Source organism: Xenopus tropicalis, chromosome 9 (genome assembly GCF_000004195.4).
Source record: "Xenopus tropicalis strain Nigerian chromosome 9, UCB_Xtro_10.0, whole genome shotgun sequence".
Lineage (NCBI taxonomy): Eukaryota > Metazoa > Chordata > Amphibia > Anura > Pipidae > Xenopus > Xenopus tropicalis.
Window position 1 is genome coordinate 53,780,379 of NC_030685.2, and position 20,049 is coordinate 53,800,427.

At 38.5% G+C, this 20,049-nt stretch overlaps 1 protein-coding gene across 4 annotated transcripts; it reads left to right on the forward strand.

The window, feature by feature from the left end:
- Window positions 1–2,340: 2,340 nt before the first annotated feature.
- tmem237 (transmembrane protein 237) lies at window positions 2,341–19,351 on the forward strand. Of its 4 annotated transcripts, none has more exon segments than NM_001017010.2 (13): window positions 2,341–2,406; window positions 5,299–5,330; window positions 6,187–6,197; window positions 6,283–6,339; window positions 7,311–7,406; window positions 10,997–11,114; window positions 13,472–13,632; window positions 14,131–14,254; window positions 14,346–14,537; window positions 16,013–16,086; window positions 17,055–17,148; window positions 17,975–18,096; window positions 19,111–19,351. In NM_001017010.2, coding segments are annotated over 13 exon segments (1,164 nt in total). In that variant the 5' UTR covers window positions 2,341–2,391; the 3' UTR covers window positions 19,179–19,351.
- Window positions 19,352–20,049: the final 698 nt, after the last annotated feature.

Below are 20,049 nucleotides of genomic sequence, written 5' to 3' on the forward strand. Positions count from 1 at the left end.
CTGCTTCCATGGGGAAACATATTTATTGACAAGTGTGTGATGTCATCTACTGCAACCCAAGATTTAACAGCAATCTAGCCAGCCATTTTAAATGGTTTGTATATCAGCTGATTAAAACAATGAGTCTGCTATATTGTTTTTGAGATTCCACCTTCAAAAGATATTCTTGCAAGAACAGAGGTACCTCAGTGTTTAATGGTTTCTGAGCTCCTCCCTCCTAACACATTTTGCGTCATTGGCCCTTCATCCTCTGATGAAGCCTCCAGTGATGTGAAACACGTTAAGAGGGAAGAAGTCAGGGGCCATGGAGCAATGAGGGATCTCTGTACTTTTGGTATGGTGAATTTTTTGGAATTTTTGATAAATTCATGATGTTTTTTGCACCAAATAAACATTTCATGCATAAGACTGCCTACTATTAATATATAATTTATTCAGGGTCTAGGCCAGTATTCACACATTTATGAAGTGGATAGTACTTGTTATAAGCAATTTACAATACCCCAAGCAGTGGGACATTTTTTCAAGGCATTGGGCACGTGGTCACAGGCCTGCAGCATGCCCCTTTTTATTCAAGCCATTTTTAAAATCTTTAATACAATCAGGGTCAGACTGGGGTGCCAGGTGCACAATGAGGCTTCCAACCCAGCCACGGAGGCCCTGACACCGTTGTAAATGTTGCCGCTGCACCCTCATCCCCAACATATACCTCCGAGTCATACCACTCCGCACCCCAACATGTACCTTCCATTCACACTGCTAACTTCCTTGATGCTGCCTTTGACTGCTACAATTAGATCTCCACGCAGACCAAATAAAGGGTCTAAGGTGTTGGGGCCACTGGCCCAGTCCAATGCTGAATACAATCTGCCATCCCAACATCATCCACATCATTGTGGGTCTTCGACAACCTCGCTTCCCTTACTGTGAAGAACCATTTGTGCTACTGTAGGTGAATTTCAGTTTCTCAAGTCTAAAAGGAGGCCTTTGGTTGTTTCCAATTATTCAATTGTTCCATTGCTTTTACCAATTTAGTTGCACCTCTCTGTATTATTTCCAGCTCATTAGTTCTTCTAACTGGTGCCAAAAAAAGCACTGCAGTCTTAAGCTAAGGCCTTACCAGCCATTAAGTATCATTATTAACTAGTGTTTATAAAACGTTAGTATATTCAGTTGTGCTGTACAAAAAAAAAAAAACTGCCAAGACTGGTCCATTATTTTAAATGTACCTGTAATTCCAGTAAATGTGTAATATGCTGGTGATATAAGGAATAATGTACCTCCCCCCTTGTTGTAAAATATGAGAATATTAGATTCACACTGGCAACCTGTAGATTCTGAAAATGCCAGAGGGGCTGCTATAAGCAGAGCTGTCAACTTTTGACGGGTGCAGTCCGTGGGGGGCTGCAATTTTTTGTTCCCAAAACGTGGAAATAACGTCACATGTGCGACAGACTTCTGGAAGTGACATCACACACATGCACAAAATCCCCGGCGAAGCCAAAAAATTCTACCTGCACACATGCATCAAATGATGTCACCAAACAATTACTGTACATGCACGCCCAGTATTCGCCACCGGACTTCGGTATATTTGGGCAGAATCAGGAGAATATTGGGGGATGGCTGGGGGGACAAGGCGAATAGGAGACCAGGAGAGAGCCACCACAATCTGGTTACTCCAGAACAAATGGGAGGATTGATAGCTTTGTGTAAGATGGTCACTATTTTTGTGGGCTGGTGGGGGTTGTTTGGGCCTCTGTGTATTGGAAATTCCCAGGCCAGAGTTCCATGACCCATATAAAAGCATAAGGCCAGCCTGTGCTACTGTACATGACAAATCTCCCCAAAATGACTTGCCTTAACATATTACTTGCAGCCATTAAGTTTATGCAAATAGAGGCAATTTCCCCTCTCTTTGGGCGGTCCATCAGTCCGATCCCGATACTATGGCAAGCCAATTCTGGGAGATTTGTCGCCCGTGGTTGTGCAGATTGAACCATTGGAGACAAATATCAACTTGCACCATTACCCCAACCCTAGCTGCTAAGGAAAGAACTGTGATAGCAATTACGCAAACATACAGCTTTACAGAAACAAATATTTAATAATAAGGCTGCCGCACGCCCTCACTTCCTCACCCCAAGCCACTCGGCCCCTCCCTTAGTGCTACAAACGCATGCGCACTTCAAAGCTAGAGCTCAGTGAAAGGCAGTGAATCAGAGCTACTTGGCTTTTTAAACGCGCCCCTTCCAGTCTGGCAGCCAATAAAGAGATAGCATTCTGTGTTTCCATGGAAACTCTTCGGTAGCCTTCCCTGCTCCAGAAACATTCTTTTGCCCGACCTCAGGGAGCATGGAGCTTATCCATTAAGCACATATATGTCCTAAAATGGACAGCGTAAAAGTAAGTTCTGCCTGTGTAACACTACATTCTTGTTTGCATAAACTTTTCAGGGAATGAGGGACTCTGCACATGTAAGCATCACTGATGATGAGGTTGGTGAAAATGGCCGCCAGCTGAAAGCTGCTCTTTGTTTTAAATATGAAAATATGTTTGCTTTGGCAAAGGTGGGGGGGATATATATGCAGTTAAAATGGTATGGTTCGGTAGGGAAATGTGCCTACATGTAGGAAAATAAAGGGTTTAGGGATTAATTCACGTGGGCGTATAAAAGCACTGACCTGTAGCTGAAGGGCAGAAGGTTCTAACCTTTGTAATCCCAGAGTTTATCTACAGATTATTTTTGTGTAAGGAATAAGAGGATCTATGTGTTGTGTAAAGGAACTGCCTAGTATCTGCCTGTATGTGCACTGACTTTTGATGATGGGGAAGAAGCAAGTGGTAAGTACCTTAATGCTTTAGGAAAGGAATGTTATTTGGCAGATGAGAACCTTATAGAACATTCTTACTATCTGATGGATGCAAGCCTTCATAATTTCATGTGAATTTGATATTAAGTTAGTGATTTTTATGTGATTGTACCAGTTCATTGTTACCATCTAATTTATAAATAGAAATGTACTATAAAGTTCAATATAAGAATACTGATTTTTATTAAAGCAGTAAAGTTCATATTCAGTTATTTATTGATGTTATTTAACTTTAACTCTCTGTTTAATGTAGACATTGATATTGTAAGATTGGTAATTGTGGCAGTTGGTTTTCATTTTTATTTGTACAGCAGCTCTCCATCTTGGAATTTCAGCAGCTATGTGGTTGCTAGGGTTTTATTTACCTTAGCAACCAGACAGGGGTTTGAATGAGAGCCTTGAATATGAATCAGTGGCATAACTACACTGCACTGGGCCACCCTGTAAAAAAAAGAAACTTCAAAGGGCCCAGCGCAGAGTAGCAAACGCACCAGGCCCCCTGCCCTGGTGCGTCCCCCCCACCCCCTTGAATATAAGTTAGGGATGCGCCGAACCCACTTTTTTGGGTTCCCCCAAACCCACCCTGACGGATTCTGCCGAATCCTAATTAGCATATACTAATTAGAAGGGGGGCCTGAACAGAAAGATATGGAATAAAAAGTAACCACAATAAAAAAGATGTAAGAGATGTAAAGGCCAATTTATTTTTGGCTGCAGGGATCAGTGACCCCTATTTGACAGCTGGAAAGATGTAAAAGAGGAAGGCAAATAAGTAAAATAATAATAATAATGAAGACCAAATGCAAAGTTGCCAAGAATAGTATGTTCTGTAAAATACTAAGGGGCACATTTACTAACCCACGAACGGGTCGAAATGAGTCCGATTGCGTTTTTTTCGTAAAGATCGGTATTTTGCGATTTTTTCGTATTTTTTGCGATTTTTTCGGCGTCTTTACGAATTTTTCGTTACCAATACGATTTTTGCGTAAAAACGCGAGTTTTTCGTAGCCTTTACGAAAGTTGCGTAAAATCTTGCGCTTTTTCCGTAGCGTTAAAACTTACGCGAAAAGTTGCGCCTTTTTCGTAGCGGTAAAACTTAAAAGGTGCGAAGTTTCGCGTAAGTTTTAACGCTACAAAAAAAGCGCAACTTTTTGCACAAGTTTTAACGCTACGGAAAAATCGCAAGATTTTACGCAACTTTCGTAAAGGCTACGAAAAACTCGCGTTTTTACGCAAAAATCGTATTGGTAACGAAAAATTCGTAAAGACGCCGAAAAAATCGCAAAACATACGAAAAAGTCGCAAAATGTTCGTTTTCAAGTCGGAACTTTTCCAATTCGGGTCGGATTCGTGGGTTAGTAAATCAGCCCCTAAAAGTTAACTTAAAGGTGAACTACCACTTAGGGTCACACAGGCCTTTTTTACCCAGAGGGAATTTTTCATCTCTTTCAGTTTGGCCCCATCTAAAAATTCACTCTAACAAATCTTATTGGCCAAATATATAATAAAAGGGACAAAGTTTGCCAGGATGACCTGTAAATGCTGATTGGTTGATTAAACTAGTAGCAAACTTTGAGTGTTTTATTACATTTCCCATTGTTTTTCACAAAGTACATCAAAGAATTACTTTTTCCAAAATATTTCTGGTTTTATTTTTTAACGTTTTTAGTGTTTTCTGAAAATTGCATTTCTTGCATGACTTCCCTGCCATAACATCTAACATCTGCTAACAATTTAAATATTAAATAAACCCAATAGAATTGTTCTGGCACCAATGTGGATTCATGCAACTCGGTTATGATCAAGTACAAGGTACTGTTATATTATTAAAGAGAAAAAGAAATTCATTTTTAAAAAAATTAATTATTTGATTATAATGGACTCTTTGGGAGATGACCTTCCTGCTATTTGGAGCTTTTTGGATAACTGATTTCTGGATAACGTGTCCTATACCTGTATTTGCTCATTGAACTCACTGAGAGAGTGACAGATTTTAAAAAAAAACTTCTAGGAGGGTGGTCAGTAGGGCTGCTTCCTTGGCTTTGCAGAGTTTAAGGCTGATGGCACATGGGACATTTGGTTATCCACGTGGTGACAACATGTCTGAAAAAATCTTGGATAATTAGTTGGAAGAAACCAACCAACTAATTAGGCGATCCTAAAAATTCCCTGGTGTTTTCATAGCAGCTAGATTTTTATCACATATGTTAAACTTCTCCTGAAATTCTGGAAAATTCTGTTAGCTTTTTGCAGAATTGTTGAAATGATTTCAGCTCTAATTTGCGCTAATTTGTAAATGTGTTTGTTTGTTGGTAAGAATAGCCCTTTGTAAATCTGCCCTTGTATTTTAGTTTGCTATGTGAGCAACTACATATTTTTATCTTGTTCATTTATTAATGCACTTTGTATTCCTTGTGATTTTTAGGCACCACCACGTGCCCTGCCTCCAATGCCAAGGTAAAAGTATTTCTGTTGCTGAAAAATGCATGTGTATTGCCTGCTTTATTCTGCATCACTCGGTCACTACTGGGTAACTTTCTCTAAGTTACTGTATGTTATTGCCCTCATATAAGATTCCGACCTTTGTTTCAAGCAGGCAGAAAATATATTTAAACATTATTTGTACATGTCTGTAAATATTTAGGGGACAAATAAAAAAAAACAAAACTTTAAACTATTGTAAAATTGAGTTAACTTTTATTATGATGAAGAAAGTCATATTTTAAGGCAATTTGTAATTGGTCTTTTTTATATTTGTGTTTATTTATTTTACATTTTGTTCAGCAACTCCTTAACAACCAGGGAGTGGTTTGAATGAAAGACATATTTATAGGAGAGGACCTAAAGAGAGAAAAATAAGTAATGAAAAGTAACAATAGCAATAAAATTGTAACCTTGACAGAGCAATATTTGTTTGGCTGCTGGGGTTGTTTGAACATTGGAAAGAGTCAGAATAATTCAAAAACTACAAAAAAATGAAAACCAAATAAATATTTGCTTAGAATTGGCCATTCTGTAACATATTTAAAGTTAACTAAAAAGGTGAACCGCCACTTAAACACTTTTCTGACAATCGGGAAAGCTTTGGTAAATAGTAAAATAGTTTGAACTGCTGAGAATTCTTCTGGTTTTCCCCTACTCCATGTACAATAAAACTGCACCTTAATCTTGTGGGGACCTTGTTTTTTTGCCACCCATTATTATTATTATTATTAATTACCATCTAAATATGTATCTATATTCTAATGTTTTTTTATTTTTGTTTGTTTGTTTTATCTACCTGTATTTAACTGCTACCTTTTTGGAACTACAGCACAATTATTGGTATGTATATAAATATATTTGTCCACATTTTTGAATAGTGTCCTTTAATTGCCATTTGAAATATGCTTTCTTTTTAACTTGAAAGATGAAATTCCTCTTAGCCGGTCAAAGAAAAAGAAGTCAAAGTCAAATAATGTGCCTGGTAAGTGACACTGTTTTCTATTATTGCTGCATGTGTTTTCTGCTTCATGAGAGATTTAGGGGCACGTTTACTAATCCACGAATCCGAATCCTGAATGGGAAAAAATCGGATTGGAAGCGAAAATTTTTCGACCTCTTCATCGCCGTCGAGATTTTTTCGTATTTTGCGCGACTATTTCGTCGCCGTTGCAACTTTTTCATATTGAACGATCGTGAATGGCGGAAAAACTTTTCCAACTTTGCATGATTTTGGAAGCCTTCCATAGGAATAAATGGCACTGTGCAGCTTCAACCTGGCCCAAGGAAAGTCACGATATTGAAGCTCGAATGAATCCGAAACTTTCGTACTCATTGCGACAATACGATTTTTTCGCGACAGCGACGAAAAAGTCGCAAAAATACCGATCATTACAAAAAACCGCATTCGGACGCTTTTGGTCCGTTCGTGGTAGTGCTGGGCGGTATACCCGTATAAACCGAACACCGTTTTTTAAAAAAAAAATGATATAAATTTTTGGCATACGGGTGTGCGCTCCTCCTGGCAATTTTTCTTAGTATTTCCGGGTTGCGCGTGACGTCAGCGCGCACACTCTACAAAAGCGCCGTCGCTAGGACGCATCACTCAGAGTCGGATACCAATGTGAGCTGTCGGGGGTGCCTGCGGCTGCCTGGCCCGTAATTTATATTTATGTGAAGGGGATGGGGGGGTGTTTGGGGTGGGGTGGGGGGGGTGTGCGGATGGGGGGGTGTTTGGGGTGGCGGGGGGGGGTGTTTGGGGTGGTCACCTAATCATGCATGGGGAAAAAAAAATACCGTCAAATACCGTGATACCAATATAATTTTGAAAAATACCGTGATATAAATTTTTGGTCATACCGCCCAGCACTAGTTCGTGGATTAGTAAATCTCCCCCTTAGTAAATGTTGTGGAAACATGTGGAATAGAGATTCAGATAGTTGTTCTTTTGTGCAGATGATTTGTTGCAGAATGCAGGATTTAACACCTCTGAGAACAAAGATCCTCTCTCTCCAGAAAGAAGAAAAAAGAAAAAGAAAAGGCTGTCAATAGGTATGCTTAATGCTAGAAAATTGTTCTTGTTTATTCTCACTGTGAATATAGGTATGGAATCCCTTATCTGGAAACCCATTATCCAAAAAGCTCCAAATTACAGAAGGGCGATCTCCCATATACGTAATTTTAATCAAAAATGTTTAAATTTTTCAAAATGATTTCCTTTTTCTATGTAATAATAAAACATTACCTTGTACTTGAGGTTAAGTAGGCTGCATGAATCAAACCATGAATTATCAAATTAATCCTATTGGGTTTATTTAATGTGAAATTATATTAAGCAGATGTAAGGTATGATGATCCAAATTCTTTATCTGGAAAAATCCCAGTCCAAAGCATTCTGGATAATAGATCCTATACCTTTACTTCCTGGCATTTAACTTAGTTTGTTATACTTTGGTGTTTGATCAAAAAACTGTTTCCCAACTAATATTTTGCCCGTTTATAATAATTAAAGTGTTCCTTTATCCTGTGCTTTTATTTTGCAATACTAACCTAAAATGTTTGCTCATAATTTTTTATCCACTCTCAGACTAATGGCACACCAGAAATGCAGATGGAGAAAAATCCAATCCAAGCCCAGCAGCTCCTACTGCTCTTTGCTGTAAGTGCACTGGGCTGGCCTGTGTGCACACAGTGCAGGTTTCAGCATGGAAACACACAAAAATATAATTTTTTTGCTGAAATCCACCCTGTGTGCACACAGGCAGATGCCGTGCTTGTCAGCCCACTTACAGCAAGGAGCAGGTGGTAGTAGATTCGTTTGGATCGGCTTTTTCTCCACCTGCGTTTGTACACAAGTGCAGATACAGGCTGGCTGGTGTACCATTAGCCTTATATTGCTTTTCTCTTGATCTAGTGCTGTTGTGGTTGCATTGCTTTGAAGCAGTTATATAGATATTCATGAGTTATCAAGCACAGTTCCTAAACCTGAAAGTATAGTGAAGCATGAAATTAAGTAAATATCAAACTATGTGGGATCTAGAGGGAAAATGTCAAGAAGGTGTTTAAATACATTTAGCAAGAAAAAATTGTCAGAATGTGTTGGACAATTAATTTTCCTTGTTATTGGGGTGTTAGCGCTCTGTGCCACTTAGCAGCAGCTCTGAGCACAACCATCCATTTGAAAATTTAACTTAATAGTTGTAAGAAAAAAGTAATTTATACAGTATATCGCAAACTATCTTATAGTGGGAGATTGTATTGGAATTCCTTAAATGTATTGTTCACATATAAGTTAACTTTTAGTATGGTATAGAATGTCCTGTTCGTAGCAACTTTGCAATAGGGTCTTCATTTATTTCTTTATAGTTTTTAATTATCATTTTCCTGTTAGACATCTTCTCATCTTTCAAATGAAGGCCACTGACCCTGAACACCAAAAAAAAATTGCTCTGCGAGGTTACAAGTTTATTGTTATTGTTACTTTGTATTTATTTTTCTATCTAGTCTAGCCTCTAATTTAAACCTCTGCCTAGTTGCTAAGGTGAGCAAGACCCTAGAAACCAGATAGCTGCTGAAATTCCAAACTGGAAATCTGCTGAACAAAAAGCTAAATGATTGAAAGAACACAAAAATTAAAAACCAATTGCAAATTGTCTCAGAATATCAATTCCTATGTTATACTAAAAGCTAATTTAAAGGTTAACAAGATCTTAGTCCCTTAACTTATTGGGATGATTTTATACCTTTTTTATCAGCAGCAGCTTCAGCCCCTACTGAGCACTATCTCTGAGCAGTACTTAATTCGGCTATTATTGATGCATTAGTTGCTCAAGCTATAACAGTATTAAAAAAAGATCCAATTACAAATTGGTTTATATAATCTATGTCTGCCACATACAGTGGCTTGCAAAAGTATTCGGCCCCCTTGAACTTTTCCACATTTTGTCACATTACAGCCACAAACATGAATCAATTTTATTGGAATTCCACGTGAAAGACCAATACAAAGTGGTGTACATGTGAGAAGTGGAAGGAAAATCATACATGATTCCAAACATTTTTTACAAATAAATAACTGCAAAGTGGGGTGTGCGTAATTATTCAGCCCCCTTTGGTCTGAGTGCAGTCAGTTGCCCATAGACATTGCCTGATGAGTGCTAATGACTAAATAGAGTGCACCTGTGTGTAATCTAATGTCAGTACAAATACAGCTGCTCTGTGACAGCCTCAGAGGTTGTCTAAGAGAATATTGGGAGCAACAACACCATGAAGTCCAAAGAACACACCAGACAGGTCAGGGATAAAGTTATTGAGAAATTTAAAGCAGGCTTAGGCTATAAAAGGATTTCCAGCCTTGAACATCCCATAGAACGCTGTTCAAGCGATCATTCAGAAATGGAAGGAGTATGGCACAACTGTAAACCTACCAAGACAAGGCCGTCCACCTAAACTCACAGGCCAAACAAGGAGAGCGCTGATCAGAAATGCAGCCAAGAGGCCCATGGTGACTCTGGGGGAGCTGCAGAGATCTACAGCTCAGGTGGGGGAATCTGTCCATAGGACAACTATTAGTTGTGCACTGCACAAAGTTGGCCTTTATGGAAGAGTGTCAAGAAGAAAGCCATTGTTAACAGAAAACCATAAGAAGTCCCGTTTGCAGTTTGCCGCAAGCCATGTGGGGGACACAGGAAACATGTGGAAGGAGGTGCTTTGGTCAGATGAGACCAAAATGGAACTCTGAACACACCATCCCCACTGTCAAATATGGTGGTGGCCGCATCTTGCTCTGGGGGTGCTTCTCTTCAGCAGGGACAGGGAAGCTGGTCAGAGTTGATGGGAAGATGGATGGAGCCAAATACAGGGCAATCTTGGAAGAAAACCTCTTGGAGTCTGCAAAAGACTTGAGACTGGGGCGGAGATTCACCTTCCAGCAGGACAACGACCCTAAACATAAAGCCAGGGCAACAATGGAATGGTTTAAAACAAAACATATCCATGTGTTAGAATGGCCCAGTCAAAGTCCAGATCTAAATCCAATCGAGAATCTGTGGCAAGATCTGAAAACTGCTGTTCACAAACGCTGTCCATCTAATCTGACTGAGCTGGAGCTGTTTTGCAAAGAAGAATGGGCAAGGATTTCAGTCTCTAGATGTGCAAAGCTGGTAGAGACATACCCTAAAAGCCTGGCAGCTGTAATTGCAGCAAAAGGTGGTTCTACAAAGTATTGACTCAGGGGGCTGAATAATTACGCACCCCCCACTTTGCAGTTATTTATTTGTAAAAAAATGTTTGGAATCATGTATGATTTTCGTTCCACTTCTCACGTGTACACCACTTTGTATTGGTCTTTCACGTGGAATTCCAATAAAATTGATTCATGTTTGTGGCTGTAATGTGACAAAATGTGGAAAAGTTCAAGGGGGCCGAATACTTTTGCAAGCCACTGTACAATATGTTGATTTTAAGATGCAATATATGACTGTTTAATCAGTACAATACAAGATACTGTTGCCTGGCAGATGTTAATAATACAGTATATCCATGTATACATAAGCTGGATGTGTGAATTTAATTTCATATTAAGGTGTTTTATTTTTTAACAAAATATTTATAGTATTAAATGTTGGTTATTTTTCTTTCAGATGCAGAAACATCTTTAACTCAGCACAACCCTGCTTTACCAGTAGTTCAGAATGGGAAAGACACAGACAACCAGGCCGCAGAGGAGGGGACAACTCGAAAACCACGCAGAAGAACTAAGTAAGTGCTGTGTTCTGTTTCGGTAGGGACTCTCCTGCAAAATATTCCACTGAAATCCTTAGCACCTGCTTAGTGGTAACACTGCTATTTAGTCTCTTTTAGTTTATGAATAACTAGGAGGTAAGCATCTTACAGTAAAGTGATCATTTACTGCAAAAATAGAAACAGTGCTTTCAATGTTATTAGGTCATTAATAAGCAAGTTAAAAAACAAAAGACCAAGGACTGACCCTTGCGGTACTCCACTAACACTGGTCCAATTAGCAAATGTTCCATTTATCCCCACTCTTTGTAATCTATCCTTCAGCCAGTTATCTATCCAAGTACAAATATTATGTTCCAGGCCAATATCCCTCAATTTTATCATTAACTTTTGGTGCGGTGCTATATCAAATGCTTGCGCAAAGTCCAAGTAGATGACATCCTCTGCCATCCCAGAATTAAGGTTCCTGCTCACTTCCTAATAAAAGGCAATTAAATTAGTCTCTCATAATCTGTAATTTATAAAAACACAAACTTATAGCATTGTGGTTTGTAATGTATTCAAGTATCCTATCTCTTATTACCCCATTCAAAAGCTTTCCTACCATTGATGTCAGACTAATAGGCCTATAGTTTTCAGGCTGAGAATGGGATCCCCTTTTGAAAAACTGCATCACATAAGCAAATCGCCAGTCTCTCTGCACCATGTCAGACTTCAATGAACCCTGAAAAATAATGTGAAGAAGCTCATTTAGTAGCCTGGGATGAATACCGTCTGGTTATAGACCTTTGTTTACCTCTACATGTTCAAGTCATGTCAGTTGTTGTATTACTAGAATTGAATCTATTAAAAAGGAAACCTTCATTAACTGGCTCCTCAGCTGTGTAGACAGATGAAATAAGAGTTCAGAATTTCTTATTTTTTCCTGTTCTCATCAACCAAATGTGATAAGGGTCCCACTCCTTTTTTTTACTGTTAACATATTTTAGAAAAATAAGTTTGGATTCCTTTTTCTCCTTGCTGCAACACCCTTTTCCATCCATTTTCTGAGCTTGCCTGATAGCTTTTTTGCATGCTTTATTAGCTTAAAGCATGTTGGGTTTTTTGTTTTTTTTAACCAACCTCAACAGCAGCACTTTTATCAAACCATAGGTTTTGCTTTGCCATGTCTTTCGTTGCTTATAAAGGGAATATACTGATATAAATAACATTTTAAGGATATTCCACTTCTGTGTTTAACACTGTAAAAAGCCTTTCCCAGTTAATATATTGCAGTGATGACAATTGGTTTTGTAACCTTTAGGGTGAAAACACACAGAGCTACTTAGTAGCAGCTACCAAACACCAGAAGATACCCTGCCATACACAATACTTAGAATTGCCCCTGCTAAAACACACATAGAGACAGTTATCAGTAAATGATCAGCATTGTCTATTTTTGCAGCCATGACAAGTAGTAGCCCTGTGTGGCTTCACCCTTTAGCCTGCTGAAATCTCTACCCAAATTCCATGCCTTCCCCATTGCTGTCCCTGGTAATTTCTCTAGCGCAGGGCTTTAATTCTTGCTTTACATACAGACAAACTCCTTCACCCTTTTTAACTCCTCTGTCCCTCCTAAACAGGGTGTAACCATTTAAATGCACAGCCCAGTCAGGTTCCATCCCACCAAGTCTCTGTGATAACAATTATATCATAATTTGCTATTATTTTCTGCACATGCAATAAACTCCAACTCTTACTGCTTTTCTCTCTGCTGTTTATATTACGTAATGGAGAATTAGCACTATAGATACTATTAGCCTGTTTTGTTTGTAACAGAGGGAACTCCTTAACTGGGAAACTATATGCCACTCCCCCATGACCCCATACTAATCCCACTTCCAGGTCTACACTAACTTCCTCATAATACTCTAGTTCCCCCCTTGACTAGTTTAATAAAATAGTAACACCAAAAAATAAAAATCTTTTAAAGTAATGTTAAATATAAGGTACTATGTGTGTACTATTGTGTAGCCGCAGGGGCAGCCGATGCTGTACCTGTCAATGGGGCTACATGAAAGAGCGAATGACAGGAGATCTGCTTTCCTCCACCTGTGTACAAAAGGCAGACTAAGGAAAGTGGATGACCTGCTTACTGTTCCCTCTGCCCTTAAAGTGATAATGGCATTTTCCTGGTATATATGGAATGTGTCACTATTACTTTCAATTTAAAGATGCAAATTAGGGCTTGAATACAGTTTGGCACATTTTTGTATGAGGATTTGGCACTTCAGCAAATAGAAAAATGATAAGGATTATTCAGTGCATACCTATTTTATTCATCCCACTGCTTCTTTTGCAATAATGTATTAATTTTTTATTTTTTTTTACACTAGGAAAACCCGGTCAGTGGGGCAGGAATTCCCAAATGAACTGGGAGTTGAGGACGAAGACATAATTCCTGATGGACATACAAAGATTCCTGAGCAGAACCCTGCGTTCCTTGCTTCTTCTTTAACTAGCCAGCCAGTCGGGAAATTCTTTGTGGAAAAGAATCGTAAGTGCAGGTCAAGGTCTTGCATGGTTTAGTTTCTGTGTGATTTATTTTTTTGGCTTTTAGGCCACTTAAGGTGTTCATGTGCATTTTGGCCATATGCGTGGATTGGTAGATTGCACTGATCTTTTTGTTGGCACATAAACAGATTAGATGGCTGTGGGTGTATAATTTCCTGAAGAATTGCAGGTTGAAAAACATATGCACCACATAGTAGCCACAAGTTGCATCGTAAGCCAACTTCTGCTACTATGTGAAGCACAGGTAACTCGTATGCTTTCGCATGGGTGATTTACATTGTTGTCAGTATGAAAGCATTTTCAGGACATTAGTCACCTACAGTAGATCAGATTACAGGGCAACTAATCTCATGTACCATAGCCCTAAAATGGCTATACAGTGCTGACAGCTGCCACGAATCACCGGTTTCCCCCTAAGTTTTGCCAGAATGCTTTTTGATATGTAAGTGGGGAATTAATGAGCTCCCCCTTTAATATTTAGGTAGGTTTCAAGCTGCAGATCGCTCTGAAATTATCAAAACAACTGAGCAAACTGATGTTTTCCTTGACGTCAAGCCAACATGGACCAGCATGGATGTATCCCTTACAGCACACCATATCTTTAGGTATAAATACCTTTGTTTAAATGCTTTCAAAATTCAAATCCAGCATGTTTTTGTATTTCTAACTTGTATTTATAATTTGCATTGATTGCAGGATGGTTGGCTTATTTTGCTGTGGATTCCTTGCTGGGTATGCTGTCTGGAATATTGTGGTTGTTTATGTTCTTGCTGGCTCCCAACTGACAAATCTTCCTAATCTGCTTCAAACGTACAAGATCTTGGCCTACCCATCTCAGTGTTTCTTATATTTCCTGTTGGTTCTTAGCACAATTACAGCTTTTGATAGGTAGGTGGGGTTTTTTTTTGTTTTTTATTTTCAAAAAAAGGTCTTTGGAACACTCAAACAAAATATTTCGCCCTTTTTATAAATATTGGCACACATTTAGCTTTCTAGATATATTTTACTGATATCAAATGTAATCTATAAGAACTCCAAACCACTCACATTCACTGATTTACTGATTCCTCTTTGGTTATATGCCCTCCTTTTTGTAACGCTACATTTTAAATGAAAGGGTATTTAGTGCAAGGGCACACTAAGCAGATTGTCTCTATCTAAAACATCTGCGGAGGAAAGCAGATCCACTCTTATGTGCACACCCCTGTAGCTTAATTGAAAGGCCTGTTGTTGACATGTGTGGAGCTACACAGAGTGGATATTGGCACCAAAATGCATAGATTCGCGTTTCTGTACCAAGATTGGCTCTGCGTAGCTCCACACATTGTGATGCTGACCCTGTCAATGAAGCTAAGGGGTTGTGCGCATAAGTGCGGATCCACTTTCCTCCGCCTCTATATAAAACTATAAAATGTCTACAGAGGAAAGCGAACAATCCATTTAGTGTGGTCTTGGGGATTTTTTCTTTTTTTTTTTTTTTTTCTTTCCTCTTTCGAAATCCCATTATCGGTTAGGTGAATAGCTTCTTATTCTCCCCTTTTCTGTTTTTCATTATCTGCTTATTGGTTAGATTAAGCTTGCTTACTGGAGAGTAACTAACTGTGGAGCAGTGGTCACCAACCAGTGTCTCGTCAGCAACATGTTGCTCCCAATGGCTTTAAAGCAGGTTTTCCATTTTGAATTTCTGACTTGAAGACAAGATTTGGTTGCATAGACCATGTGTACTGTCAAGCAGAGCCTCCTGTAGTCTGCCAGTCATCATTGGGCTATAAAATAACCAATCACAGCCCTTATTGGTCACCCCCTAGGAAATGTTTTCATGCTTGCGTTGCTCCCCAACATATTTTACATTTAAATCTTGCTCACAGGTAAAAAAAAAAGGATGGGGCCCCTGTCATAGAGTATTTGTTTTCAACTAAACATAGTTAATAATAGGGTTTAAAGAAGGGCATTTAGAAAGAAAACACATCTGCTCCTCTATTCTGCTTGAGAAATACATGTGGTGATGAAACACGTTATCCTGTACTGATGGGCTTTAAGAATGGCTAAAGTATTTTGTGAGTTTTAGTATCTGTACAAAAGGCAACCTGTGGTATTGATCTTAATCTCTCTCTTAATAATATGCACACAATAGGTGATTTGTTCATGGCTGTGGGAGGTGCAATAAGCAAACTGCCCCTGTTATGTGGACACCTGCAAATGATGTGCTTACACAATAAGAAAGAGATGAAAGTTAATTAAAATCAGAGCCAAACTTGGCATGTAACTGTAATGATCAGTTTTCTTTTACAATCCCTTAATTATTGTTGGTTAAGCTATAACATGTGCAGGCTATGAATAAAACAGAATAATGTTGTTTCTAGGATTGATTTGGAAAGAACGGCAGATGCACTGCGTGGGCTTCTTAAACTTGACCCTGCAGCCTTGGCTTCATTCTGTAAGTACAAGCAGAACCATTACTCGCAGTGCTTTCTTCTCATACAGATCCTTCACTTGGGCTCATGGGTGAAGTGACCCAGCTACTGGCATAAACACATTTGTTGGCTACTGGGTGCACTGTTTCAGTGGATATAATGAAATATATTTAAAATGAACTTGCAGAGTACTTAGTATTCCCCTGTCTTGCTTATAAATACATATGTTCAGGATACTGTGCAGAATAAATCCAAGTATAATCAAATGGAACTCATACGAATATGCAATATGTTGTAAATATTTATTTGGATATCTTGGCAAATGTTTTTGGGACAACCCCCTTCCAAAAGAGCACAAGAATTAACAAATAAATAACAAATAATAAACAAAACCACGGATTTTTCATGATTAAAACAATAGGCAAAAATTATGTTCAGCACAAGCTATATTTATTGAACACTTTTTAAATGTTTCTGTAGAACAAGTTTCTAGAAACCCTATGACTGTTCAGTTGCATAATGTAGAGCACCATGTGTTGGGTTCATGGTATACAAGGTATTGTTTTCGCTAGTGTCTTTTAGCTAGTGGAATAAAAGTGAAAACTGCCCTGCCACTTCACATTAACTTGAATAGGAGAAGCCTGCCAGCCCCAGCAGTGGTGCTTTAATGTCGACAGGAATATTTTTGGTGCTTCTCCGCCAGCATATCTTACCACATATTGCATGTTTTTTAAACATTAGTGATTCTTACTGACACTGTATAAATGATTGGGATGATAATGATCACTTACCGATGTCATGAGTTTGTGTGGTGTTAAATGACCTGTGACTTATGGTCTTGTTCTGCCGAGTTATTCATTGGTAGCTTAGATCATGGTGAGTACTGGCAAATCTAATGCTTATCTGAATGACTCTACCATCGGAGGGGAGAGGGAATCTTATTATGGTAATATTTAACCATTTTTTTTCTAATTTCCTCTCCTTTTTGAAGTTTATTTTGTAGCACTTATCCTCGCCCTAAGTCAACAAATGACCAGTGACAGAATTAACTTCTACACACCCCCAACAGAAAATGGCAGCCTGTGGTAAGACAAATTGCTGCTTATACAACATCTGAAATGCATTCAACATGGGAGTCAAACCTTTGGAATTGGGCAGAAGCTGGCGGCTGGTGTGCTACAGCTGCCGTTTTTACACTTATTCTTTAATAAAACATGCCACATAAATAGCTGTGGTTCTTTTACAGAGATTGTTTATTACATTGGGATTACCCCCTTAATAAAGATGTTAAATAGGTGGCCCTTCGGCTCCAGAACCTCTTGACAGCCACATCTGCTTTATTAGCCAGAACCCCCTTTTTAAAATCAGCTGCAACATCTTTATTTGTTTTCGGGAGGGTATCCTTTTTTTTAAAAATGTAAGGTGTTAGGCAATTTATTCTCCCACAAGTAATACAACATCATATATCTGCCACTGGAATGACAACACAAGTAAGTGACATATTCACTGTAGACATGATTATAATCTGGCCGTTCACTGAAAGATTCACTCAGGGGCCAAAGGATCACTAAGATTTTTCTCAGGTAGAGTCAGGTGTTGGGTTGGCCTGTCAGAGTGTCCCGTACACAGGCAGATAAGCTGCAGACTTGGACTGAAGAAGCCAAATCAGCAGCTAAAATCTGCCCATGTATGGCCACTTAAACTGAAAGGGGATAACCAGCACCCCTGCTCCTGACCCATCTGTTGTACTGAACATAACCATGTCTCCTGCAAACTAAATGAAGTATTCTGGCTGCTTTCAAAACCTGCTACAGCTTGAAGGTAGTGATTGCTAAATTATATGCAAACCATAATTTTGTAACCTCTGACATTTAACATTTGTTTATCCTTATTCCCATTGGTTTATTATAGGCAGGCAAATACAGAAGAGCAGATTCTTCAGCCATGGATTGTAATAAACTTAGTTGTTGCTCTCTTGGTTGGCCTGGCTTGGCTATTTTTATCCTGCCGCCCAGATATAGATCATACTGAAGGTATTTGATTTACAACTTTGCAATAATGTTCAATAAGGTATTATATAGTATGTACTGTACTACAAAGATAAATCACATACAAGTGAAATACAGTGTAAAAGAGCAATCCCTTTGCAGCTTTGCTTTACATCCCAACATCGGTCCTATCTCTGTTTTTATGTGATCCTTTCCCTTCTATTGTCTTTACTGAATCCCTCTGGGTTTCTGTTCTGTGCTTTCATTGGTTGCAGGAAGCTCTCCCTCTTCTCCTCTGCCTTCCCATTATTTTTTCATTGCTATCAATCCTGTATTTAGCAGCCTTTACATTTATTCTAATAATATGTGTATATACTGCACATAAAAATATTATTGTAATAAGGAATATTGTAAGGAATTGTTCTCCTTTGAGTTAACTTTTAGTATGATGTAGAGAATACTATTCTGAGACAATTTGCCATTGGTCTTTATTTTATATTATATGTGGTTTTTTTTTTTTAATTATTTCACTTTTTGTTCAGCAATTCTCCAGTTTGAAATTTCAGCAGTTATCTGGTTGCTAGGGTCCAAATTACTTTGTGACCAGGGAGTGGTTTGAATGATAGACTGATATTGTTATAGGAGAGGACCTAAACAGAAAGAAAAGTAATAAAAAGTAACAATAAAATTGTAGCCTCACAGAGCAATAGTTTTTTTTGGCTGCTGGGGTCAGTGACCCCCATTCAAAAGTTGGAAAGTGTCAGAAGAAGGCATATATTATAAAAGCAATAAAAAAAAAAAAATAATTACCAAGACCAATTGAAACGTTGGTTAGAATTAGCCATTGTATGACATACTAAAAGTTAACTGAAACGTGAACCAGCCTGGGTGCCAGGACTAAAAAATAGAATGAAAACAAAGGATTATACTGTTAGTCACATATAGGGGTTGTGGCATACCAAGCCCAGCTTGAAAAAGTGCTCCATTCCTAGTCCTTACTATACAGTGTTGTCATTTCAAATAGTCTGATATAACTCTTTGTTGTTTTATTTCCTTAAGAGGCAATGTTTATCCCTGAAGGGGAGGATTATCCAGACATGGAAAAAGGAACTAAGATTCAAGGGTAAAGCAGAACTCTCGTGTACACTCATAATGCCTTTTTTATTCTTTTGTTTTTATACCTTTGGATATTTTATATACATGTGTTTATATGTGTGAAAAAACTGATTTATTTTTGAAACTTTGTATGAAAGTATTGTATATTGTAACATTTTTTAAATAAATATTTTTTATTCTACTAGTGCATGGTGGTTTTATACCCTCACACAAATTCTGATGAGATAACTAGAAAGATGACTGGTTAGTTATGTTTCAGACTTATTTGAGCCCATTTACTGGGACAGAAGTGCACACCCCTACAGCCACACAATTTGGAACTGTCAGGTCTAAACAGTACGTTATGACAATGACCATTTCATACTCCTAAATACTGATTTTTATAAGCTTTTATGAAACAGATTTTGACAGACTGACAATCAAACAAAAAAGGTAAGCAGAGAACTATATATATATAAATATCTTTCTAATTAATTACAGAAAGCCTTGTTTTTGGGAATGCTATCACTCTACTTACATGTCACGTATGGCATGTACTTTGTTTCACCAGAAAAAACTGGCAATATCATTATTATACACTCTGTCACACAACGTATGACGTATGAGCCGCTAGCACAATCAGGGAAATACCACACGTGCCACAAGGGTTGTTTCACAGGAGTTTATTACAACCAAACGTAGATAAACAGGGAAAGGGCAATACGCATGGAAGGTCCACAAGTCCCAATCACTTCAAATACTCCTTCAGGAAGTCTTCAGGGCAACCCCCCTCTGCACAATCTCCAGGGAACAAAAGCAGAGTCTACTAGCCCAACCCCCAATACACAAAGCTTTCCCACCCAGACAGTCCACAATTAACTGGGTAGTCTCCCCAGGCAGTTC